The following is an 18,722-nucleotide window of genomic DNA, read 5'->3' as shown; positions in this document are numbered from 1 at the left end:
GTAATGGGACTTAGCCATGTGATCTGCAAGCAATTCCTATATTTTTTTGCTAAATTAAGGTTGCTCCAAGTTAGCGGTATGTGATAGTTTTGAAATCAGTTTTCTTGGTTCAAATTTTATATTTTGTAATTCCATACTGATGGGTTGTATTTCTAGACTTTGCTCATTTAGTACGGTTGGCCGACAGATGAAACAAAACACAAATTTACATTATGTGTTCCATTTTTCTGTACATTGTAGACTTCTCTTTTCATTCTGTCATTTGTTTTGATAAAAAGTAATAATTTGTTGACAGAACAGTTATGTCACTTGCTTAAAACATACTGTAAAACCACATGTAAATAATTGAATAGATTTTAAGTTTTCTAAAGAATGCAGCACTCTTTGCAGATAAAAATAATGAATAAAATATCAACATTGGGATGTAAATAGTGATTTCGAGGTAATAATGTCATTGGATGGTGCCTCCTCCTCTTAAAATGCAGGCAGTGAATTGAAGTTTTGATTTGACAAGGGAAAAAAGATTGCTGAAAGATCACTTTTTAAGGTAAAATAGTTTACCAGGAAAATCAAAATGAAAAGTGGTAATGTATGTCATTTATGTATCATTATGCTGTTTATTGTTGGTCTAAAAATGCTGTTCTAACATTCCTTGTCATCATTAGAACATTGCTTAACATAAATTATGGTGATTTTACAAAAGCCATTGTGAAAGGAGTGTTGTAAAATCTTACTGCTTGCTTATTTGAGAATGATCCATTACCCAATTTTATTGTCTTGGTGGTTATCTGTGGTAATTGTATATTGCATTTAAGGAGGTTTAAATATAACAGCATTAATAATAATATTTGCTACAGTTGGAATTTAAGCAAGTGACTTATTGTTAGATGGTAAATTTACATATTATAATTAAGTATGTTCTGAAAATAATTTTGAACCGTTGGTCTAGTTATTTGTAAATACATTTTTCTAGTACAGTATTCCATTGACACTAATGTACATTGCTTTTCTTAGCCAAACATTTCAAACCAGATCCTTTGTCGCTGTTAGCTGGGCATTGTAAATAAATTGCTTACACCTGTCAGTAAATAACATTGTTTAACCTAAAGTTTGCCTGCTTTGTGTTTTATGTACTTTTGTTTCATTTCCATGTTGCTTTCTTTCCACTTTGAAAAAGAGTCCTGGTTCACATATTTTCATACGGAAATGTCGTGATTTCCAAGAAAATAAATGCACAAGAAAACCTCATTTCCATAAGAAAGGTTAAACACAAAGACTTGTTTTGAAACAGAGATAAAGGTAAATCAGAAATGGCGTATTAGAGTAAAGTTGTAATATATTGACTATGTAAACTTGCTCAGGTATCGCTAAGATGATTGTCATGGAGACACAAGGAAGTTGAAAGTGTCGTGTTGAAAGTTTTCATGACTAAAGTGGTTCTAAGTTAGATTGAATGGATGTATTGTAGAAAAATGCAAAGGAATCCATTGCCATGTTAAGTTTTAAATGACAGTAAAATTTCTGTCAGATTTCAGTGCATCACTTTTGCCTCATACAGAAATAAGGAATTACAAGTATTGGAAACAATACAAAGTGGACTTATTACTGGAGTGAAGGTGAAAAGGAAATAACCTTCCAAGGAAGATACCTCACAATGAAACAGTATTATTTTGGGTTTCAGGGTGATTTTATTGACATCGTGGTATTTGAAAGATGTTCAAAACAAAGAAGCATGTTGTACAAACTCCAGAAACGAAGCGCTATTTCTTTTTTAAATAACCCCTTGTTGCTTTATTTTTATACTGCAAGCAATCAGTGTTTTATTTCACTTTCATCCTCCTGCACCCCCTGTGCCCAACAAGATACTCGTTGCTAGGACAACTGCCTACTTCAAATTAAGTCAAACCTTATTTAGGCAGGGTGGCCCCACCATCCCCAACTCCTCACACTTATTGTACAAGAGAAGCAAAGGTTTGTGAAGGATGGAAAAGAATACTCGCAGTCTTTCAAGAAGCATTTGTTATGTAGTGAAATGTTTAAATACAGGTTTTTAGATTCTTCTTTACTCACTTTTCATCAAGTTTTATCCTGTATTTTAAATCTTGAGATACTTGGAAGATAATAAATTACTCATGAGGGGTTCTCATTGGCTGAGAAGTTGGCAAAACTTCTAGAGTGCAAGAATGCCTCCTCATGCTGGCATTTTAAATAGTGATCATGATCTAAACATCATCATCAGAGGGAGGACTTCAGGTTAGGATAATCAACCACACCATCGTTTAATAGTTCTTGAATTTCTGTTTGTGTATATCCAGCTTCTTTTAAAACCTCTAAGGAATGTTCCCCAACCTCAGGCTGAGTCTTCAACTTGCAGTGCCCTGGTGTTCTAGATAGTTTTGGAGCTGGGGATGGTTCATATGCCCCATCACTCAAAATAAATGTTTTCCTCTCATCGTTGTGGGGGTGGCAAGGTGCCTCGTCTGTCGTAAGTACAGGTGTGACACAAGCATCAAGATCTTTGAATGTTTCACACCATTCTGACTGAGTCTTCTTAGAGAATACTCTAGCGATTTCCTCTTTAGCTTTGGGCCACTGTTCAACATCAGACTGGTCTGGGAGTTTTCCTTTTAACTGAAGCCCTATAGAAACAAGGAAAGTATGTTACTCCAGCCTTTAGTCCAGACTGAACCTTAGTTTGTACTTTTTCACAAAAATAAAGTGCTCTGCAGAACTTTCTTTGCTTCTAATAACATTATTCAAAACTAATATTATTACTGGCAGTAGTTTACTTTCTGGGGGTCATTTCTTTTGGAAACTTAACAGTAATTATGCAAAACTCAAAAAAGGTTTTCAATGTAGTATTAAGAAAGCAATTACAATAAAAACAAACCTTCAATAAAGTTTTGATAAAACTTGGGCTCTATAGCACCTACAGCCATGAATCTTCCATCAGATGTTTGATATGTATCATAAAATGGTGCTCCTGAGTCCAGTAAGTTCCTGCCTCGTTCAGAGTGTTGCCATATAAATCCCATACCAAGACTGTTGTAAATGAACGAGCCTAAGTATGCCGCACCATCAACCTGTAACAAGGGAAAATGAATCAGCTGGCTGTTAGCTAAATAAGCTTTACTCTGGCTACTGTGTCATGGTTTCTATTCCTTTATAACCAGAATAGTAAATTATGGATACTACTGTAAAATAAACCTGCATTCAGCAGACACGTTAAGACATGTTAAGTGGACACAGATGCCAATATTAAGCCATTTTGGTGGACACAATTTGGAACAAGTGGACACTTCAAGGGCTTTTTACCTCTAAAAATCCAGCTCAGACTCTTTTAACATGGTTGAGAGATGTCATTTTAAAGCTAAGTAGATTATTCCAGATTGATGCATTGACTGACTGGACATTTCTCTACAATAATCTATTCCAGGTTGTTAACTAAGCTATTCAAGTTTCTGACCAATTATACTTTGTAATCTGTCCTTTCCACTGTATGGACTTATCACTTTCAATCCACTCTTTCAAGGGTGAACTCTAATACTTGCAAATTTGATCCGAAGCCACATAACATAGGTTTTTAACCGTAGAAAACACCAAAGAAATATGGTTTTAGTGTCTGCATCTTCCTCATAGAGATATCAAATGAATAGGGGTCTCTTCTAAAGGTAAATATAACTAAGTTATAGACTTAGTATCTGCCTAATTTTTTTTAAAATATGATGTCCTTGTTCAAGAGAGATATCAGTACCTACATGTTTCACCAGATTATTAGTCAGTTTAGAATAAGCACCTCTTCTAAAGATTGACTATGAACTAAATGTGGGCCACTTCAATGTAGTTCCAGAAAGGCTGGGCTGGGTCTCAAAAGCCAAAATTGTTATAGGAAAAATTATGAAGCTACGTCGGAACTTCCAGAGATTGGGGAGGAGGTAGCCTCTGGGCATCTACTATTTCCTTTCCTTTCAGTGACACAGAAATAAAAAATTCTTCCATGGGAGAGGTATCACCCTCGGAGACCCAGGAGCAGCTAGTTGGGACTACACAATGTTTTTGGGCAACACAATATCTTCAGGCAAAAGTTTATCTCAAACATTTGCCCAAAAATATTGCATCATCCGAAAACATTACATTGTCTCGACTAGCTGCCTCTGGGTCTCCAAGGACAGAGAGGTTTGGCCATAATTTTTCTAGAACAACACATTTTATTTTTATAGATTGATTTACCATTGAAGCATCAACAACTTGGCCTTTCCCAGACCTGGTTCTCTCAAACAAAGCTAGTAAAATTCCAAAAGCACATGTTAGGCCTCCGCCACCAAAATCTGCTAACAGATTGATTGGTGGTGTTGGTTTTTGATCCTTGCGTCCAAGCTTCGACAGCAAACCACTAATGGAAACATAGTTTATATCATGGCCTGCCTTCTTGGAATAGCAACCTGTCTGGCCATAACCTTAAAAATAAACCAGAAACAAATACTGTAGTTTTACTGTTCATTACTAAGATTGTCTAAATGAGCAATGTGTGGTTCCAGAAAATATTCATACCCACCCCAAGGAGGGTTTTCTACTTGCACTACTGGAACTGACTGATACATATTTAGATTAAGATGTAATTTGCGTAAATGTGAAGTTAACATGAGAGAAGTGAGGGAACATGAAGCATAAGAGAGTGAGTCCACCGTATAGGCCTTATTTCCTAAGCAGCTTAACACACATTTTCATACTCGATGGGAACATCCGTGCACATGGCAAGCAGAAGAACTGGATACCATCGGTAAAAAAAAAACTTGAGAGATTACTTTTAGAGTAAGGCCTATATCAAGGGTGGTAAAGGGTATTTTCGTGATTCGTGAATGACCTAATTTTTTGTCTCGTGAAATGTGAAATGGTTTGCTTTTTTCTCATGAATTGTGATTTCATTAGAAACCGTGAACCATGATTTGCCAAAATAATTCTCCAGGAAATGAGAAAGAAGTATTTGGTTGTGTCTTCTATTATTTTTGACAGTAATTAACAATATTGCATGACCACGACAGGACAATCATCCCTCTTCGTGTTCTTGCTCGGATTTCAGTTGTGCTGCACACAAAACAAGAAGAGGACAGATGACAAAGACATCTAACAAGGCCGTGCTTGGGCGTAACTTTCCAATATCATAAGTTATGTAAGTTTGGGTCAAAATATGCCATTTTGTTTTCGTGAAACGTGAAATGTCAATTATATTTCCCGAGAATTGTGAAAGGACCAATTTATTTTCCATGAAATGTGATCTTGACACCTCTCCCCCCCTTTACCCCCCTTTACCACCCTCTATATAGGGACTTAACTCATTACATCTCTTAACCTTAATCTTCTTTCAAAGAAGATTCAACATTGAAGAAGAATTCTCGATATCTTCCACCGACCCACTCCCCCACCCCCTCCCCCACCCCCTTCTCCGACCATCCACCTCTGACACCCAGGACCCACTCCAACTTAAATAGTAAGCTTAACTACCTGTTAATCGAGCGTAAATTAATCTCGGATTCTCTTTCAATAGTATTTCCGGTCCTAAGCCCAGTCTTTCCAAGACTCCTGGTCTGAAAGGATCAATCAACACATCGGACTGAGAACAAAGCTTTCGAACGATGGCAACTCCCTGGGGATTCTGTAAGTCGACAGAGATGGATCTCTTTCCACGTGCAAGTTTATCGATAGTGGACATATTTTTCACTTTGTCTATTCGAGTAACTACTGCCCCAAAATCTGCCAGGATCATTCCACAAAACGGTGCAGGAGCCAGCCCCGCAAGTTCGATGACTCGAGTGCCCGCTAGAGCAGCCATCGTCGCCGCCATTTTGAATAGTATACCACACCGCTGACTTGATCAGACTGCTGGCGAACTACCTTACCAACCTTGTTCCCAGGGTCTCTCATCTTACCGTACCCCGGAGCTGTGTATTAAAGTGCACCTAACCCCCAAATTTTTTTTCACTAAAACGAATCTAGACTTTATTTGAAGCATTTGGGCGAAGAAATTTTTGAATTTGGTTGAATCCTCTATTTTCTAGGCCCTTTCAAAGTCGCGCTTGAAGTGTTTCACGACCGCGTTTTAGGGAGTCTGGGGCGGCGGTACCTGATGACGTCTACCCAGGAACCAAACACAATGGCGCCTCAGTCAACTCTCTGTATTTGCTCGAGGAAATGGAACACAAAACTAATCATTCCAATGTATTTTGGGACTAAAACGTCCAAGTTTTGTCTCAGAATCATTTCTTTTTCGTCACTGGAGTCAGAGTTAAGTTTCGATTCGGAAGACTCCGAAATAAACTTCGATCGAGCACGTTCGACAATTCAACAACTGTGAACTCACTGCTTAGAGCTTTGAGAGCAATTTACAATATTTCAAGCGACGAAGGGGAAGACTTCTTTGCGGACGAGCTGCTTGTATATTAGGAATGGAAAGCTAGATACGAAGTGGAGGAGCAGGCAAACGAAAAGCGGGAAAGAAAACTCAAGGACTGCTTTGGATGGTAATTTCGTCAACTAAACATAAGATTCCCACGCGTGTTTATAGCCCGTTTACATTTGTCCTTAGCGAGAATGTATTTCATCAAGGTGTGATTGTTCTTTCAAATCCAGCTTGTGTTTTACTTTCAGTTGAATGCTTCATGTTTATAAGAGCGACGTACGTGTCGCAGTTTTCGAGACTTGATGACCTCCAAAACATTGGCTTCGATCGATTGAAAATCGTATTGTTTGAACCTGTATTTTTGAAGCTGCGGGAAGCAAGGCGGAAGGAAACATTTCATAAATTACCGATTTCACATTGTCACACGTCTTAAGTCGTAACTCCAAATAACCAATGTAAATTGTTCTCAAAGTTTGCAGCGAAATTCGTCGGATAAGCGAAAAGGATGTGCTCCCTAAGCGGTCCGCACATAATGTTACGCGGTCATATTTTCGACGCTATTGCACAGAATCTTTGTCGCACTGCTGATTTCCAAGCCTTCGAAAAACTCTGTGAGTATAACAATTTTGTTATCATGTATTCTAAAGGATTAATCTTCGACTTTCATCTAAATCGAAAGAGAAATAAGTGTTGGTTAGCGGCGTACAGTTGCGATCTATTTACATATCAGTATAACGCTTCTTGATCATGATCGGATCACACAACTTTGTATGTTATAAATACTGCGGGATTGGAAGATATAGATTGTAGATAGTATTTCTACAAATTGCTGGTTAGCTTTAAGCAGAAAATTTATGAAAATAGCGTTTGAAAGTCTGCGGAACAAATTCCAGTGAGAGTTCTTCAATGGTTCTCACAGATTTAGTTCGCTTGTTTCGGTTCGACAAAATCAACCATCGTTTACGTCTTTGTTGCACCATTAGCCGACCATCGTCAGTTAATTGTACAGTATATCTTTCTCTAAATCTGGAATATTGCTGCAACAGCCGATAGCACCTCTGGAAGGCATTTCTGTGCACTTTTCGAATGTGTATTGCACCATCCTGAAGGAAATGAGAGGACGTGAGATATCCAACCTTCCTGGGTAGACGTCACAAGAGCCGCTAGACCCATTCTCCTCAAACTCGGTCGTGAAACAAAATGGCGGTGTTTTGGAGCTATTTTCGAGATTTCGTCGGGGCACAGAAAATCGAGGATTTAACGGAATCCAAAAATTTTTTCGCAGAACTATTTCAAATAACAAGTAGATTCGTTTAAGCGAAAAAAAATTTTTGGGGTTAGGTGCACTTTAAGTCATTTGCCATGTCACTCAAAGGTGTCTGTAAAGAAGAAACTTTTCTCCGTTTTACAACAGTGCTTTTTAGGCCATGGAGGACTACGGCAATTTGAAGACACCCATGGGTAACACTGAGTGCGTGCGGAAGCGTTCAGGCTGTACTCGCTCGTTAGGTACCAGAGACAAAAAAATTAAAATACATAACGTTATTAAAAAGATGACAAAATGCTTGATTGGTTTTAATTCTCTGCACGTATTTCAAGGCTTGACGAATGCCCGGGACAAATGCGAGAAGCGCGATGTACAAGAGGCTCTACCCGGAGGGTCACGGGTGGTATGAAGCCGGAAAAACAAAAACTTTATTTTGGGTAAGCCAGGTAACCAAAGGGTTCTGCATTTAAAAACATAGGGTCAAATTAAATTAAGGAGCTAAAAATGTTTGAAAACGACTAAAAATAATTATGTTAAGGGAGATACCTTAGTATTTAGTTTAAGGTATGCCTAGTTCATTGTGACTTCTATGAAGTATGACTGGTGCCACAACCTTGCCTGCCTTGTTTAGCAACTGAGTACAAGATAGAAAGAAGTGATTTGCAACGCTGAATATCCATAACAGTTAAACTCGATCTTCTGGTCACTTATCATACTCACTTTATACTAATAAACTACATGAAGCAAATCTTGGTAGTAATCCTGATATTTTGGTTAAACAAAGGCAATTGTCTAAAAAATCCCTCTCAATTGTTAGTCATGGCATTGTTGTTCAACATGTTCAAGTACCAACCTGCACCGGTCTTACGCATGGCAAGCACGGTCAAGGTTACTCAAAAATTCGCAATGTGAACAGTAAACATACCATTTAGCAAAACCATCATTAAACTCTGACTAGAAGTACGAAACACCAAAGAAATGAACTTTGCAGTTCGTGACACCTTTATACATAACATATCTTACAGAAAATGTAACTTTTTAATAACCTAACTGAACTGAATCCTTAAAAAGAGTTTGATGATTAGGCCGTGAGGTAAGGTGGGTTTGTTCAAGATATTTTGAAATGGCCTTTTAAATACCTAAAGGGCTGTCTACCTTATCCCTTTTTACATCATACTTACTTTCAAAATCCCTTGGCTGTTACACACCTCCAGCCTGAAAGAGGGACTACCCCATGCGGTTCTTAAGTGTCCCATAAAAAGTGAAGCCTTGGAACCGAATGGCTCACTGAGCTGCCGGAGCTTATCCCGGTTTCTGTAGCATGAAGCGGCTAGGAGTATTTCTACTCCCCCTAGATGGGATGCTAGCCCATCGCAGCTCCGGGGTGGAGAGAGGCACTATGAGAGTTAAGTGTCTTGCCCAAGAACATAACACAATGTCCCCGACCAGAGCTCGAACCTGGACCGCTCACTCCGGGAACGAGCGCACTAACTATGAGGCCACTGCGCCTCCCACTTGACAAGAAACAAGTGGGGTCACTCTCTATGAAGAACAGGACACATCTTCTACACACGAATTCTAAGAGACATAAGGACGTACGTAGTGCCACGATAAAGCCACTAGTGACCCGTTTATCTTAATGTATCTGATTTGTGAAGTAGCAGTGAACCAAATGATTGAGAGTCTAAATATAAAAACAATTTTAATGCTCTTGAATTTGACTGTAGGGTGATCTGTCATGTGGTCCTCGCAAAATGACAAAATTTCACACCATGAGCTGTAAAAGTGGTGACAAACGCTTTTGAGCGATCAGTGTTTGCTTACTAAACGTTCCAAGTACAATGATTTGACTAAGGAATGGTTGGTATAAAAGGAAAGTGGAAACTACCGAGAGGTACTCGGCACTTAGGAGAAGTGATCCTAATGGGTTTGTTTCCCAAGAGGTTTAAAAGCATCTTGATGTTTTTTTTTTTTTTCGCTCCAAGATATCGTATCTCGAGCCCGGATTTCAAGTTATTTTCTATTCCGAGGAAAGAAAAATATTTGAGGATAAGACTTATTGTCAGATGCGAAAATGACGCGAGACCTGAAAATATCAAGGGGCAATGAAAAATATATCACCAAATACGAAAATATCTCGGAAAAAAATGTCCTTGAGATATACGTTCTTAGATGAATCCAGCCGGTTAACTCGGATCTCATCACCGGCCCGTCCGCCCCCCCGCCCCGTGGACCACTTTGTTCTTCCGAGCCCTGAATCTTTTGAAAGGATTCTTCCAGCCGTACGTTGGTTTAGGTCCATTCCTTGCTAACAATTGGTCTGAAAGTGGTAAGACAATCGTCAACGACTTTTCTCTCCGCAAGTTAAAGCAAGCGTAAAGAATGCATTGACTATCCACTGTTTACTATTGACACCTGACTGGCAACGAGTTCAAATCCCCAGATAAGAGCCTTTCAAAATCGCTCTCTTGTTTGATTAGGTTTGTTTGCAAGTTAACATAAGTGAACATTTTTGTCATAACACAATCACTACCCAACGAAAATCACACCTTGATGAAGTATGTCCAAAAGATGCGGTTCCCCATTAAAAAGAAACTAGTAAAACGAAAACGGACTGTGTATGTAAAAACGTAAGTGACTATTGGGGTTCATGTTTATGGAAAAATCGCAGATTGATACACTTTTGAAAACACTATATTGACAGCGAGCTGTTAACTTGCTCGTGAGTTCACACAGCTATAAATCAGAGTTTTAATTATTTTTGCAAATATCAAACTAAATCCTGACAGATTATAATTTTAGCACAGGAAAGTTATTTTTCCCTCTGACATGTTAACGTTTCGTCTGATGAATCTAATACTCTTTGGGTGATTTTGGTTTGTGTTTTGCGTTGTGTGTGTGTGTGTGTGTTTTTTTTTTCTCCTCTGATGAGCATCAGTCATGGTTGACGATTTAACCAGAGTGTGAAGCACTCAAGTCCACTCAAGCGTGCTAAAACCTAACTAAGTCGGTTCTTTTGTTGTGGTTGCCGGTGAAACAATATTCCCAGCCAATCAGAGGGCTCGAAATGATTTATTTATGTCTCACGAAACTTGACTGGAGTCAAGAAACTACAAGAAAGAGGGCAGCTTATCGGACCATCCGCGTGGGTGAAATGAGGGAAAGTATAGAGCCCAAGTAGGATAACAGATAGCGCCAAAGTTTCCTCGGCGACCGAAAGCGGAACCAAGCATTCACGAATTTCGCACGTGTATGGTGTGACGTAAGGGCGATCGTAAACATGGCCGACGGTAATTTAGTGGGCTTCTCAAAATCATTAGCGGTCTCCGAAAAAAAGGACGCTTGGTACCTACGGTCGTAACTACCAGTCTATCGATATATCTTTAAAGGATTTTTTGGCGTTTTCATTTTTATTCGCCATGAAACCAAGACATATGAGTATCCGTGGCGTTGTGACGATGTTTGGTGGTTTGATTTTTGGCTTCACGGTGGCTTTGTTCCTGCGGCAAAATCTCTTGCCTGTCCAGTCCAGGCGATGCCATATGAACTTCGTGAGAGACGTGCGGCCCAAAACGATGGCTAAAGAGCTTAGCTCTCGGCATCTTATTTTCATTGGCGTCATGACGGCGGAAAAATTCCTAGACTCGCGAGCGAAAGCGGTGTATGATACTTGGGGCAGAAGCGTCCCAGGGAAGCTGGAATTTTTCTCCAGCGGCATGTCCCAAAAGAAGATGGAGCTTCCCGTGGTTAGTTTACCGGGAGTGGACGATTCGTACCCTCCTCAGAGAAAGTCCATGATGATGTTGAAGTACATGCACGACAACTACATCGAGCAGTTCGACTGGTTTATGCGTTCCGACGATGATGTTTACATTAGAACTGAGAAACTCGCGAGTTTCCTTCACTCCTTGAATAGTTCTCAAGACATTTACCTCGGCCAAGCTGGCACGGGAGCGAAGGACGAAAAGGGCTTATTAGGCCTGGGCTGGGGAGATAATTTCTGTATGGGTGGCCCTGGAGTGATAATGAGCCGGAGCGTTTTAAAGAAGGTTGTACCTCACATAGAATATTGTCTGAAGAATCTGCTCACGTCCCACGAAGACGTCGAAGTTGGACGATGTATCAAACGTTTTGTTGGGATTCCGTGCACTTGGTCTTTTGAGGTAGGTTTAGCCTTTTTAAAGTCATAACTATTCTATAATTAATTTTATATTTAAGTTCATGTCGCTATGGGTTTTTGGTATGTTGGTGATTATCGTTTGGTGCCTAGGAGTCGGTCACCAGGAGTCTGGATCAAACATCCCAATGTTATTTCAACTTATTGTTTTACAGTGTTATGAGTGTTCAATTGATGCAGGATGAGATTTGAATTGAATTATTGTCATTTTTAGGCTTTATTCCTGTAAACTGTTTTTTTTTTTTTCAGAATATTCATCTCATAAATTTGCTCTTTCAATATTTAACTTTCTCTGACAGATTATTCATTATTTTTATTCTTTCATATACACAGTTTTGTGCATTATAATTTGGTAGTCCATCCTAGCCATCTGAATTTTGTGAAAATGCTTAACGATCATCTGAAAATTGAACTGAAACGGTTAACTTACCTCTTCAAGGGCAAAGCTGAAATTGCATGTCAGGACTTCATCAGTAATAGATGGTAAAATCCCTGTTCCAATCTAGACTTGTCTGCATGGCCTATGTATGGGAACACCTCCCACCCAGCAAGTCTAGCCTGTTGTGAATTTGCAATATATCGGTTTAGATTTGGCTGAATTTTGAAAATGTGCCTTAAACCTTTCTGTGCCTTGTCATCTTCACTAAGTGAGTAGGAGAGAGAAGTGAAGATGGTTCCCTTCTTGCTTCAAAGTGGTGGGGTGGGGGGAAGGGTTTTTTGATAATTATTACGGGCCACACACTAGACAAATTGATCTGCTATGAGAACGTTTTTGTTTTCCTCACTTGAATATCCTGAGGAAATATTTTCTTACATTGAAGTTCAGCTCAAAGAGATTTGCTTGCCTGTGAATACCACTTGCCTTGCTTCTGAAATGTTAGCCTCTTTTGATGTTGAAGGTGGGCCCATTCGCCTTCCAATGAGCAGTCTTAATACACCACTGTTATTAGATGCGTACTGCATATATTTCATACAACTATCCTCTGTAATAATGGGACAAATACTACTTTGAGCTAGCAGAAGTTTGTAAGATGGCAGGATGGAAAGACGGTGCTATTGGGATAGTGGGGCTGTTAGGTACCCTCCCATGGGCACTTGAAAATGCCTTGTACTACTTAGGGTAAAATACCTATTCCTATGTGAGTTTACCTTGAAAGCTCTATCAAATGTCACAAATTTATTTTTGATATATCATTTTTCCAAGTTTACTCCAGTTGAACATCAATGATTTTAAGTTGTCATGAATGCTTGAGCAGTAATTCTTGCACAGGCCCTGCTCTGTATTACCTCAAAACGACAAGATAGCTATACTTTTTGCCCAAACTGAGGTGAAATCATTCTTTGTTTGAATGACTGGACTCTCTAGAATTTATAATATAGTGCAATGAAACGAGGTTAAGTTTGATCTTGTTGAATGTCCTAATACTCCATGGCACTAACTATGGCTAGCTGTAGCAATCATGTACAATCATTTTTTTCCATAAATGGTTAAACTTACTTGTACAAAACACTATTGCTAACAGATATTTCTTTTAAGTTTTATGGGATGAAAAATTTTGACAACTGGAAGGTTTTGTTGAGGCTGCAAACAAATAAACTTATGTTGATGAAAGCTGGAAAAACTTTGGTTCCATACAATAAAGTGAACTGTTTTTCCTTGGCTGGTTATGTGGGCAGAATATTTAAAAGCTAAAATTTTAATATTTTCCCAGCTGTTCACCTGCCAGCTTTCTCAAGAAATTGTTTATTTTTCTCCTTTTTGATATTGTTTTAGTGTGCTAGCAAAATGTAAATCACAGATAATGTCATTTGTGTGTTCCCTTTAAATGGGAACTTAAAATTTAAATGGAATGGTTTTTGGGAAGAGTCAATAGTTCTTGTTATGCCCTTCAATCATGGAAACAAGGTGATATTATTGAAAGCAAAGAATCTTTTCCTGTTTAAATGTTGAGAAAAATATTTGTTTAGCCAGATGTAATATTTTTGTTGAGGAATATAGGAATAAAATTTTACAATGTGTTAGGTGGTAATTTTGGTGCTGCAAAAAGGCTAAGCTTAATGTCCTGTTAAGTTAGTGGTTGAATTTTGTGAATTGACAAAAACTCTTTGGAACAAGAAAAGACTGATTGTCATTATAGTCATATATATTTACATATGGACGTTTAATTATGCATTGTACCGTCCATAGAATTAATTTTGTGTTAGAAATCTATAAAATACATGGATTTGAATTAAGTAAATTGCCAACCTTTTTAAAATTGTCATTTTTTGAAATTTTCAGTAGCATTAACATTCAAAGTAGTCAAAGTATATGAGACTTATCACAAAGGACTTTATACTGGAAGTGATATTAAGGAAGTCTATCATCTTTCCATGAAATGATTGTCACCAAGATTTGAAAATATATTATGTTAACATAACAATACTTTAACATTAATCAAAAGGTCCTTCGATTCTTTATTTCAGCAAGCAACTCCACTGGACAATAATTGTAAAATCTTAAGGGAATAAAATGAAAAATGTCGCTATGAATTTGTACCTATTAAAAGGAAAACCTTCTCGTGATCACGAGGAATTTTAAGTTGTAAATTGTGTCATGCGTGATGAATGCGTCGCTACTGAGGGTTTAAAATTGTTAAAGGAGTGAATGCGAATGTTTATAAGTCAAGCTTTTCAAAAGGTTTCAAATGGACCAAAACAGAAGCTTAATTCCCTTTCTCAAGTTACAGTGTGGTACGTTCTAAGTACGCTTTGTCCTCAGTTTTTTGCCAACAGCCTCGCAATATCATCAGATGCGTAAACTTACTTTTCAATAGCAGCTTTATCGAACTTTATCTGCTTGATCCAGTGGTCACGATATCACGTAACAATTCTTTCATCATCTCAGTGGTGCCGATTAAACAGCACCAGTTTAAAAAACCCTGATTAAAGTGAAGCTTCGTGTTGCGATTCCGTTTTCGCCACTGGCCGTTCGTAAACCCACTTCAGGACTATATTAAGCCGAGTAATTTATTAGTTGTTGCTTTTCTGACGCTGTAATGTATATTCATTTCAGTTATGCATGGATGACCAATGTCGCGCTTGCATGGTTCAAACCCTACCTCGCGGCCCAGAAGTTTTCTTTCTGATTTTTGCAAAGCGGCTGGAAGCCAAAGAATGTGAAATTCTTTATAGGTGTAACGGCCACTCCTAGCACCATCCAATTAAATTGGTTTGTACCGTTTCCCCTACCCTACGGACCAGACGTTTTTCTGATTTTTTCAACGCGAATGGCAAACGCGAGATTGTGAAAAAATAGCCCCTTCTTAGAGATAAAAAGTTCGAATGCTGTTCTGATGAAGTTTGCCAAAGAATCTTCATAAGTGTAACTGGGCCATTCCGCGCGCCATCCAATCAAATTGGTTTGTATCCACTTTCCAAACGTTGCAAAGCACGAATTGACACTGAGAAAGAAGCGCGGATTTCATTCACTCTCCATTCAGTGCACGTTCAGAAAAAGGGTTGACGATCGAAAAGTCGACTTTTAAGATCAGAAACGGCGACTAAACTTATTGTATGTTGTACTGCAAGGGTTGTGCTTAAATGGCAGGTTAATCCTGTGGAAACTTTAATGGTTGTGCTCTAATATGAACTTGTTTTCTTTTTTCATAGATGCAAGCTCTATTCTACCACAATCAGAGCAAAACACAAGCGTTCCACGGGAACCTGGACACCAAGTCTGTCCGTAAAGCCATCACTTTGCACCCGGTAAAACAGCCCTCCTACATGTACCGCCTCCAATCACACTTCATGACCATGCGCATTCAAGATCTTCAGCACCAAGCAATCAAACTCCAGAGAGTCCTCAAGAACATGGATCGACTGCTGAACGCTACTATAAGCTCACTTTCAACTGAGGAGAAAACAAACCTGCAGGGCGCGCGAGATTTTCATCATCAGCTCAGCGCAAAGTACTCCGAGCCGTGGGACATGTTCACCGCGCAGAAGTATTACTCCGAAGCTACGCTTCAACCTCCAGAGACGGGTATGCGAGACCCGTGGAAAGACGGGCTTAATCACGTGCTAGGGCAGACAATGGGACTGATAAATGAAGAGGCGAAGCGAGTTCTTCATCGCAGTCTCGAGTTCAAGAAACTCAATCATGGTTACATGCGAGTGCATCCACTTTACGGTGCTCAGTACGTCATGGACATGCTCATGAAGTATCACCGACACATAGGGCACAACCGCAGGCGCATGACCGTGCATGTACGTCATCATGCCTTCTTACAATTGCCCTTTGGTAACATGGTCTACCGCGCTGAGCCCCTTGTAAAAGAGGTCCCCACGGTGCATTTCATTCTTCCTTTGACAGGTCGCATTGGAACATTTCGCCGATTCATGGAGAATTTCGAGGACATTTGTCTCAAAAAACGCGAGAACGTTAAACTTCTCGTGGTTTATTTCCCTTCTGTCTCTCCTCCTCACGAACATAAAACTGTAATGAAGGCCTATCAGACCAAATACCCCGAAGCGGATTTGTTGTGGCTTGAAGCTATTGGAGACTTTTCACGGGGCCTGGCTCTTTCCCTTGGAGCAAATCAGTTTGAGAGGCAAGCTTTGCTGTTCTTTTGCGACGTCGATTTGGTTTTTAACGCCGAGTTCCTTTATCGGGCCCGTATGAACACGGTCCTCGGTCAACAAGTTTATTATCCTATGGTCTTTAGTCAGTTCGATTCAGAGATAACGTACCCTAACCATACGGAACCCGACACCCAGTTTACGGTGAACAAGGACGCTGGTTTTTGGAGAGCTTATGCTTTTGGTATAGTCGCAGTTTATAATCACGATCTACGCTCTGCCGGGGGATTTGACACAACAATTCAAGGATGGGGACTGGAAGATGTGGACTTGTACGAAAAGTTTGTTAAACATGAGGAGATCAGTGTTTTCCGCGCGGCAGATCCTGGTCTTGTTCATGTTTATCATCCCGTAATCTGCGATCCTAAACTTGTGGATCGTCAATACGCGATGTGCCAAGGGTCAAAAGCCTCAGGTTTTGGCTCGGAGAAGTCGTTAGTCCGGCACATGTTATCAAAAGGCTATATAAAAAGATAATTGTAATATCCAGTCCTGATTAAGTCCATGGATTGGTCCAAATAATATTGGGGTAAGTCTACAGGTGTGAAGCTTGCAGTTTTGAACCTGTTCGTTTTGAAATCGGCTGTTCTTGCAGCAAAATAATTTATTACTGGCTCGTGTCCGGCTTTGGTTTGAGTCTTGATAAAATATTAGATCTAAAGCTAAAGAATTTTTTTTACGCGAAGTTTTGAATTATTTTTACTTACTGTTCAACAAGTGCCAATAGGTAGGGGAGATGTCCCCCAGTATAACACTGTCTACGTTTATTGCGTTTTCCTTGCGTTTTCTAATAATTTATCATCTCGTGATATGATCAAAATGTGATATGGTCTAAGGTTGTCTTTTTAGCTATTTATTACACTATATATATCAAACATGGGAGTTTTCACAATGGGTATAGCGTTCACTTTGATACTTAAATCACTCAAGCATATTGCATTCTACTCTGGTACCTTCCCCCAGAGGAGTTTGGGACGTGAATAGAGAGTTATTGTAGCATTTCAGTCACATCACCTACTTTATATTATTGAAGTTGTCTCTAAATATCGACAGATTTTTATATTGTTATGAAAAAGGTTATTGTTCATTGTGGTAAGGTACAATAAAATAAACTGAAGTATTTACATTTGTCTTACAATGTTTGTCACAAGCTGGTATTACTAGGTACACTGCAAGCTTAACTGTTAATTTTGTTACGTTAATATACTGATTTCGGGGAAGCGAAATCGAGATCAACAGTGATTACCATGAGAGGCGCCCAACGGAGGAGTTCTGGAAAGGTGCTAATCTTTTGCTGGCCGGGAAAGACTGATGACCCGTTGGAAACGGTTTTTTTTATTCCGCTTATAAGCACCCCCCACCCCCCACCCCCCAGGATATAAGCCCCTCCTTTTATAAGCCCATCCAAAACATGAAGTATCTAAATTGACATTTCACTTAACCAACGAAAGTTGAATCTGGTCTTTTAACCCTTTGAACACCAACTACGCATATAATGGTCGTGCTTAGGTAATTAATGGTCGTGCTCTATGTACCACTTGTGACGTCATCAGTTGAAATGTCATCAGATATTCTTGATAAACAGATAGTAGTACTAGGCTAGGCCTTTCCGCACAATGGTCAGGTTTAGATATCGACGACATTCCGACGTCGCAAATCGAAAAACAACGTTATCAGTTTTGGTGCAAAAACGGTGGTAAAATGGTCCACTAAGCCTATGATTGATCAAGGTCCATTTCTAGGCTTCGCCCGTAATTAACATCCAACTCTTCACGGCAGCCAGAAAGAGCATACAATGCAAAAGGTAACCAGTGTAAAAGGGCCGAGAAAAACAGAAAGGAAAGGAGTAACAAACAAAATTCAGAACGGTTAATGGCAAAAAAAAAAAAAAAATTGACTTATGCGCATGCCTGGAATTGAAATTTTGCTCAATTTTGTACCTAATCGAAAAATCTCTCCTTTTAGTAAAAAAAAAGCTTTCTTTGCAAAACTTCGGCTTATTTAGCGTCATGGCAGCTAAAAAACCTGACTAAACGGTTAAAAACGGTATTTTTTGGTGACAGTTTGGTGTTCAAAGGGTTAAACCTATCTACCTTCATTTTGTAGGTCAGGTGTGCATTTGGGTTTCCTTCTCTCTGACGTATGGGAGATTTTTTGGGACCTTGCTGGGGAACAGAACTTGTGTATGTTTCCCCTGGGGTCTGTAACAGATATAACTTTGTTTGGTTCCCCTTTGCCACTGCCGAAGGAAAAAACACCGT

At 39.2% G+C, this 18,722-nt stretch overlaps 2 protein-coding genes across 2 annotated transcripts; one reads left to right on the top strand and one right to left on the bottom strand.

Annotated features, from left to right (window-relative positions):
• Positions 1–10: 10 nt before the first annotated feature.
• On the bottom strand, positions 11–5,939 carry LOC145498294 (alpha-methylacyl-CoA racemase-like). Its single transcript, XM_081478200.1, has 4 exons — positions 5,503–5,939; positions 4,231–4,457; positions 2,891–3,083; positions 11–2,639 (listed from the first exon to the last, which is right to left on the bottom strand). Exons 1-4 carry the CDS (start codon positions 5,840–5,842, stop codon positions 2,236–2,238), a joined length of 1,164 nt encoding a protein of 387 aa, XP_081334326.1. The 5' UTR covers positions 5,843–5,939; the 3' UTR covers positions 11–2,235.
• Positions 5,940–10,350: 4,411 nt separating this feature from the next.
• Positions 10,351–18,359, top strand: LOC145498121 (chondroitin sulfate synthase 1-like). The gene is made up of 2 exons (XM_081478004.1): positions 10,351–11,827; positions 15,493–18,359. The coding sequence occupies exons 1-2, from the start codon at positions 11,084–11,086 to the stop codon at positions 16,936–16,938; spliced, it is 2,190 nt and encodes a 729-aa protein (XP_081334130.1). The 5' UTR covers positions 10,351–11,083; the 3' UTR covers positions 16,939–18,359.
• The last annotated feature ends 363 nt before the right edge of the window (positions 18,360–18,722 follow it).

The sequence above is a fragment of the Orbicella franksi genome, chromosome 1, assembly GCF_964199315.1.
Source record: "Orbicella franksi chromosome 1, jaOrbFran1.1, whole genome shotgun sequence".
Taxonomy (NCBI): Eukaryota; Metazoa; Cnidaria; class Anthozoa; order Scleractinia; family Merulinidae; genus Orbicella; species Orbicella franksi.
Note: the sequence above shows the minus strand (reverse complement) of the source record. Positions and strands in the feature narration are given on the sequence as shown.

Coding starts and splice junctions, on each gene's coding strand:
- LOC145498294 (XM_081478200.1), bottom strand. CDS start 5,842: ATGGCGGCGACGATGGCTGCTCTAGCGGGCACTCGAGTCATCGAACTT. Junction 4,458..5,502: donor AATTTACGCTCGATTAACAG/GTAGTTAAGCTT, acceptor TTTATTTTTAAG/GTTATGGCCAGACAGGTTGC. Junction 3,084..4,230: donor AAGTTGTTGATGCTTCAATG/GTAAATCAATCT, acceptor CCCTTGTTACAG/GTTGATGGTGCGGCATACTT.
- LOC145498121 (XM_081478004.1), top strand. CDS start 11,084: ATGAAACCAAGACATATGAGTATCCGTGGCGTTGTGACGATGTTTGGT. Junction 11,828..15,492: donor CGTGCACTTGGTCTTTTGAG/GTAGGTTTAGCC, acceptor CTTTTTTCATAG/ATGCAAGCTCTATTCTACCA.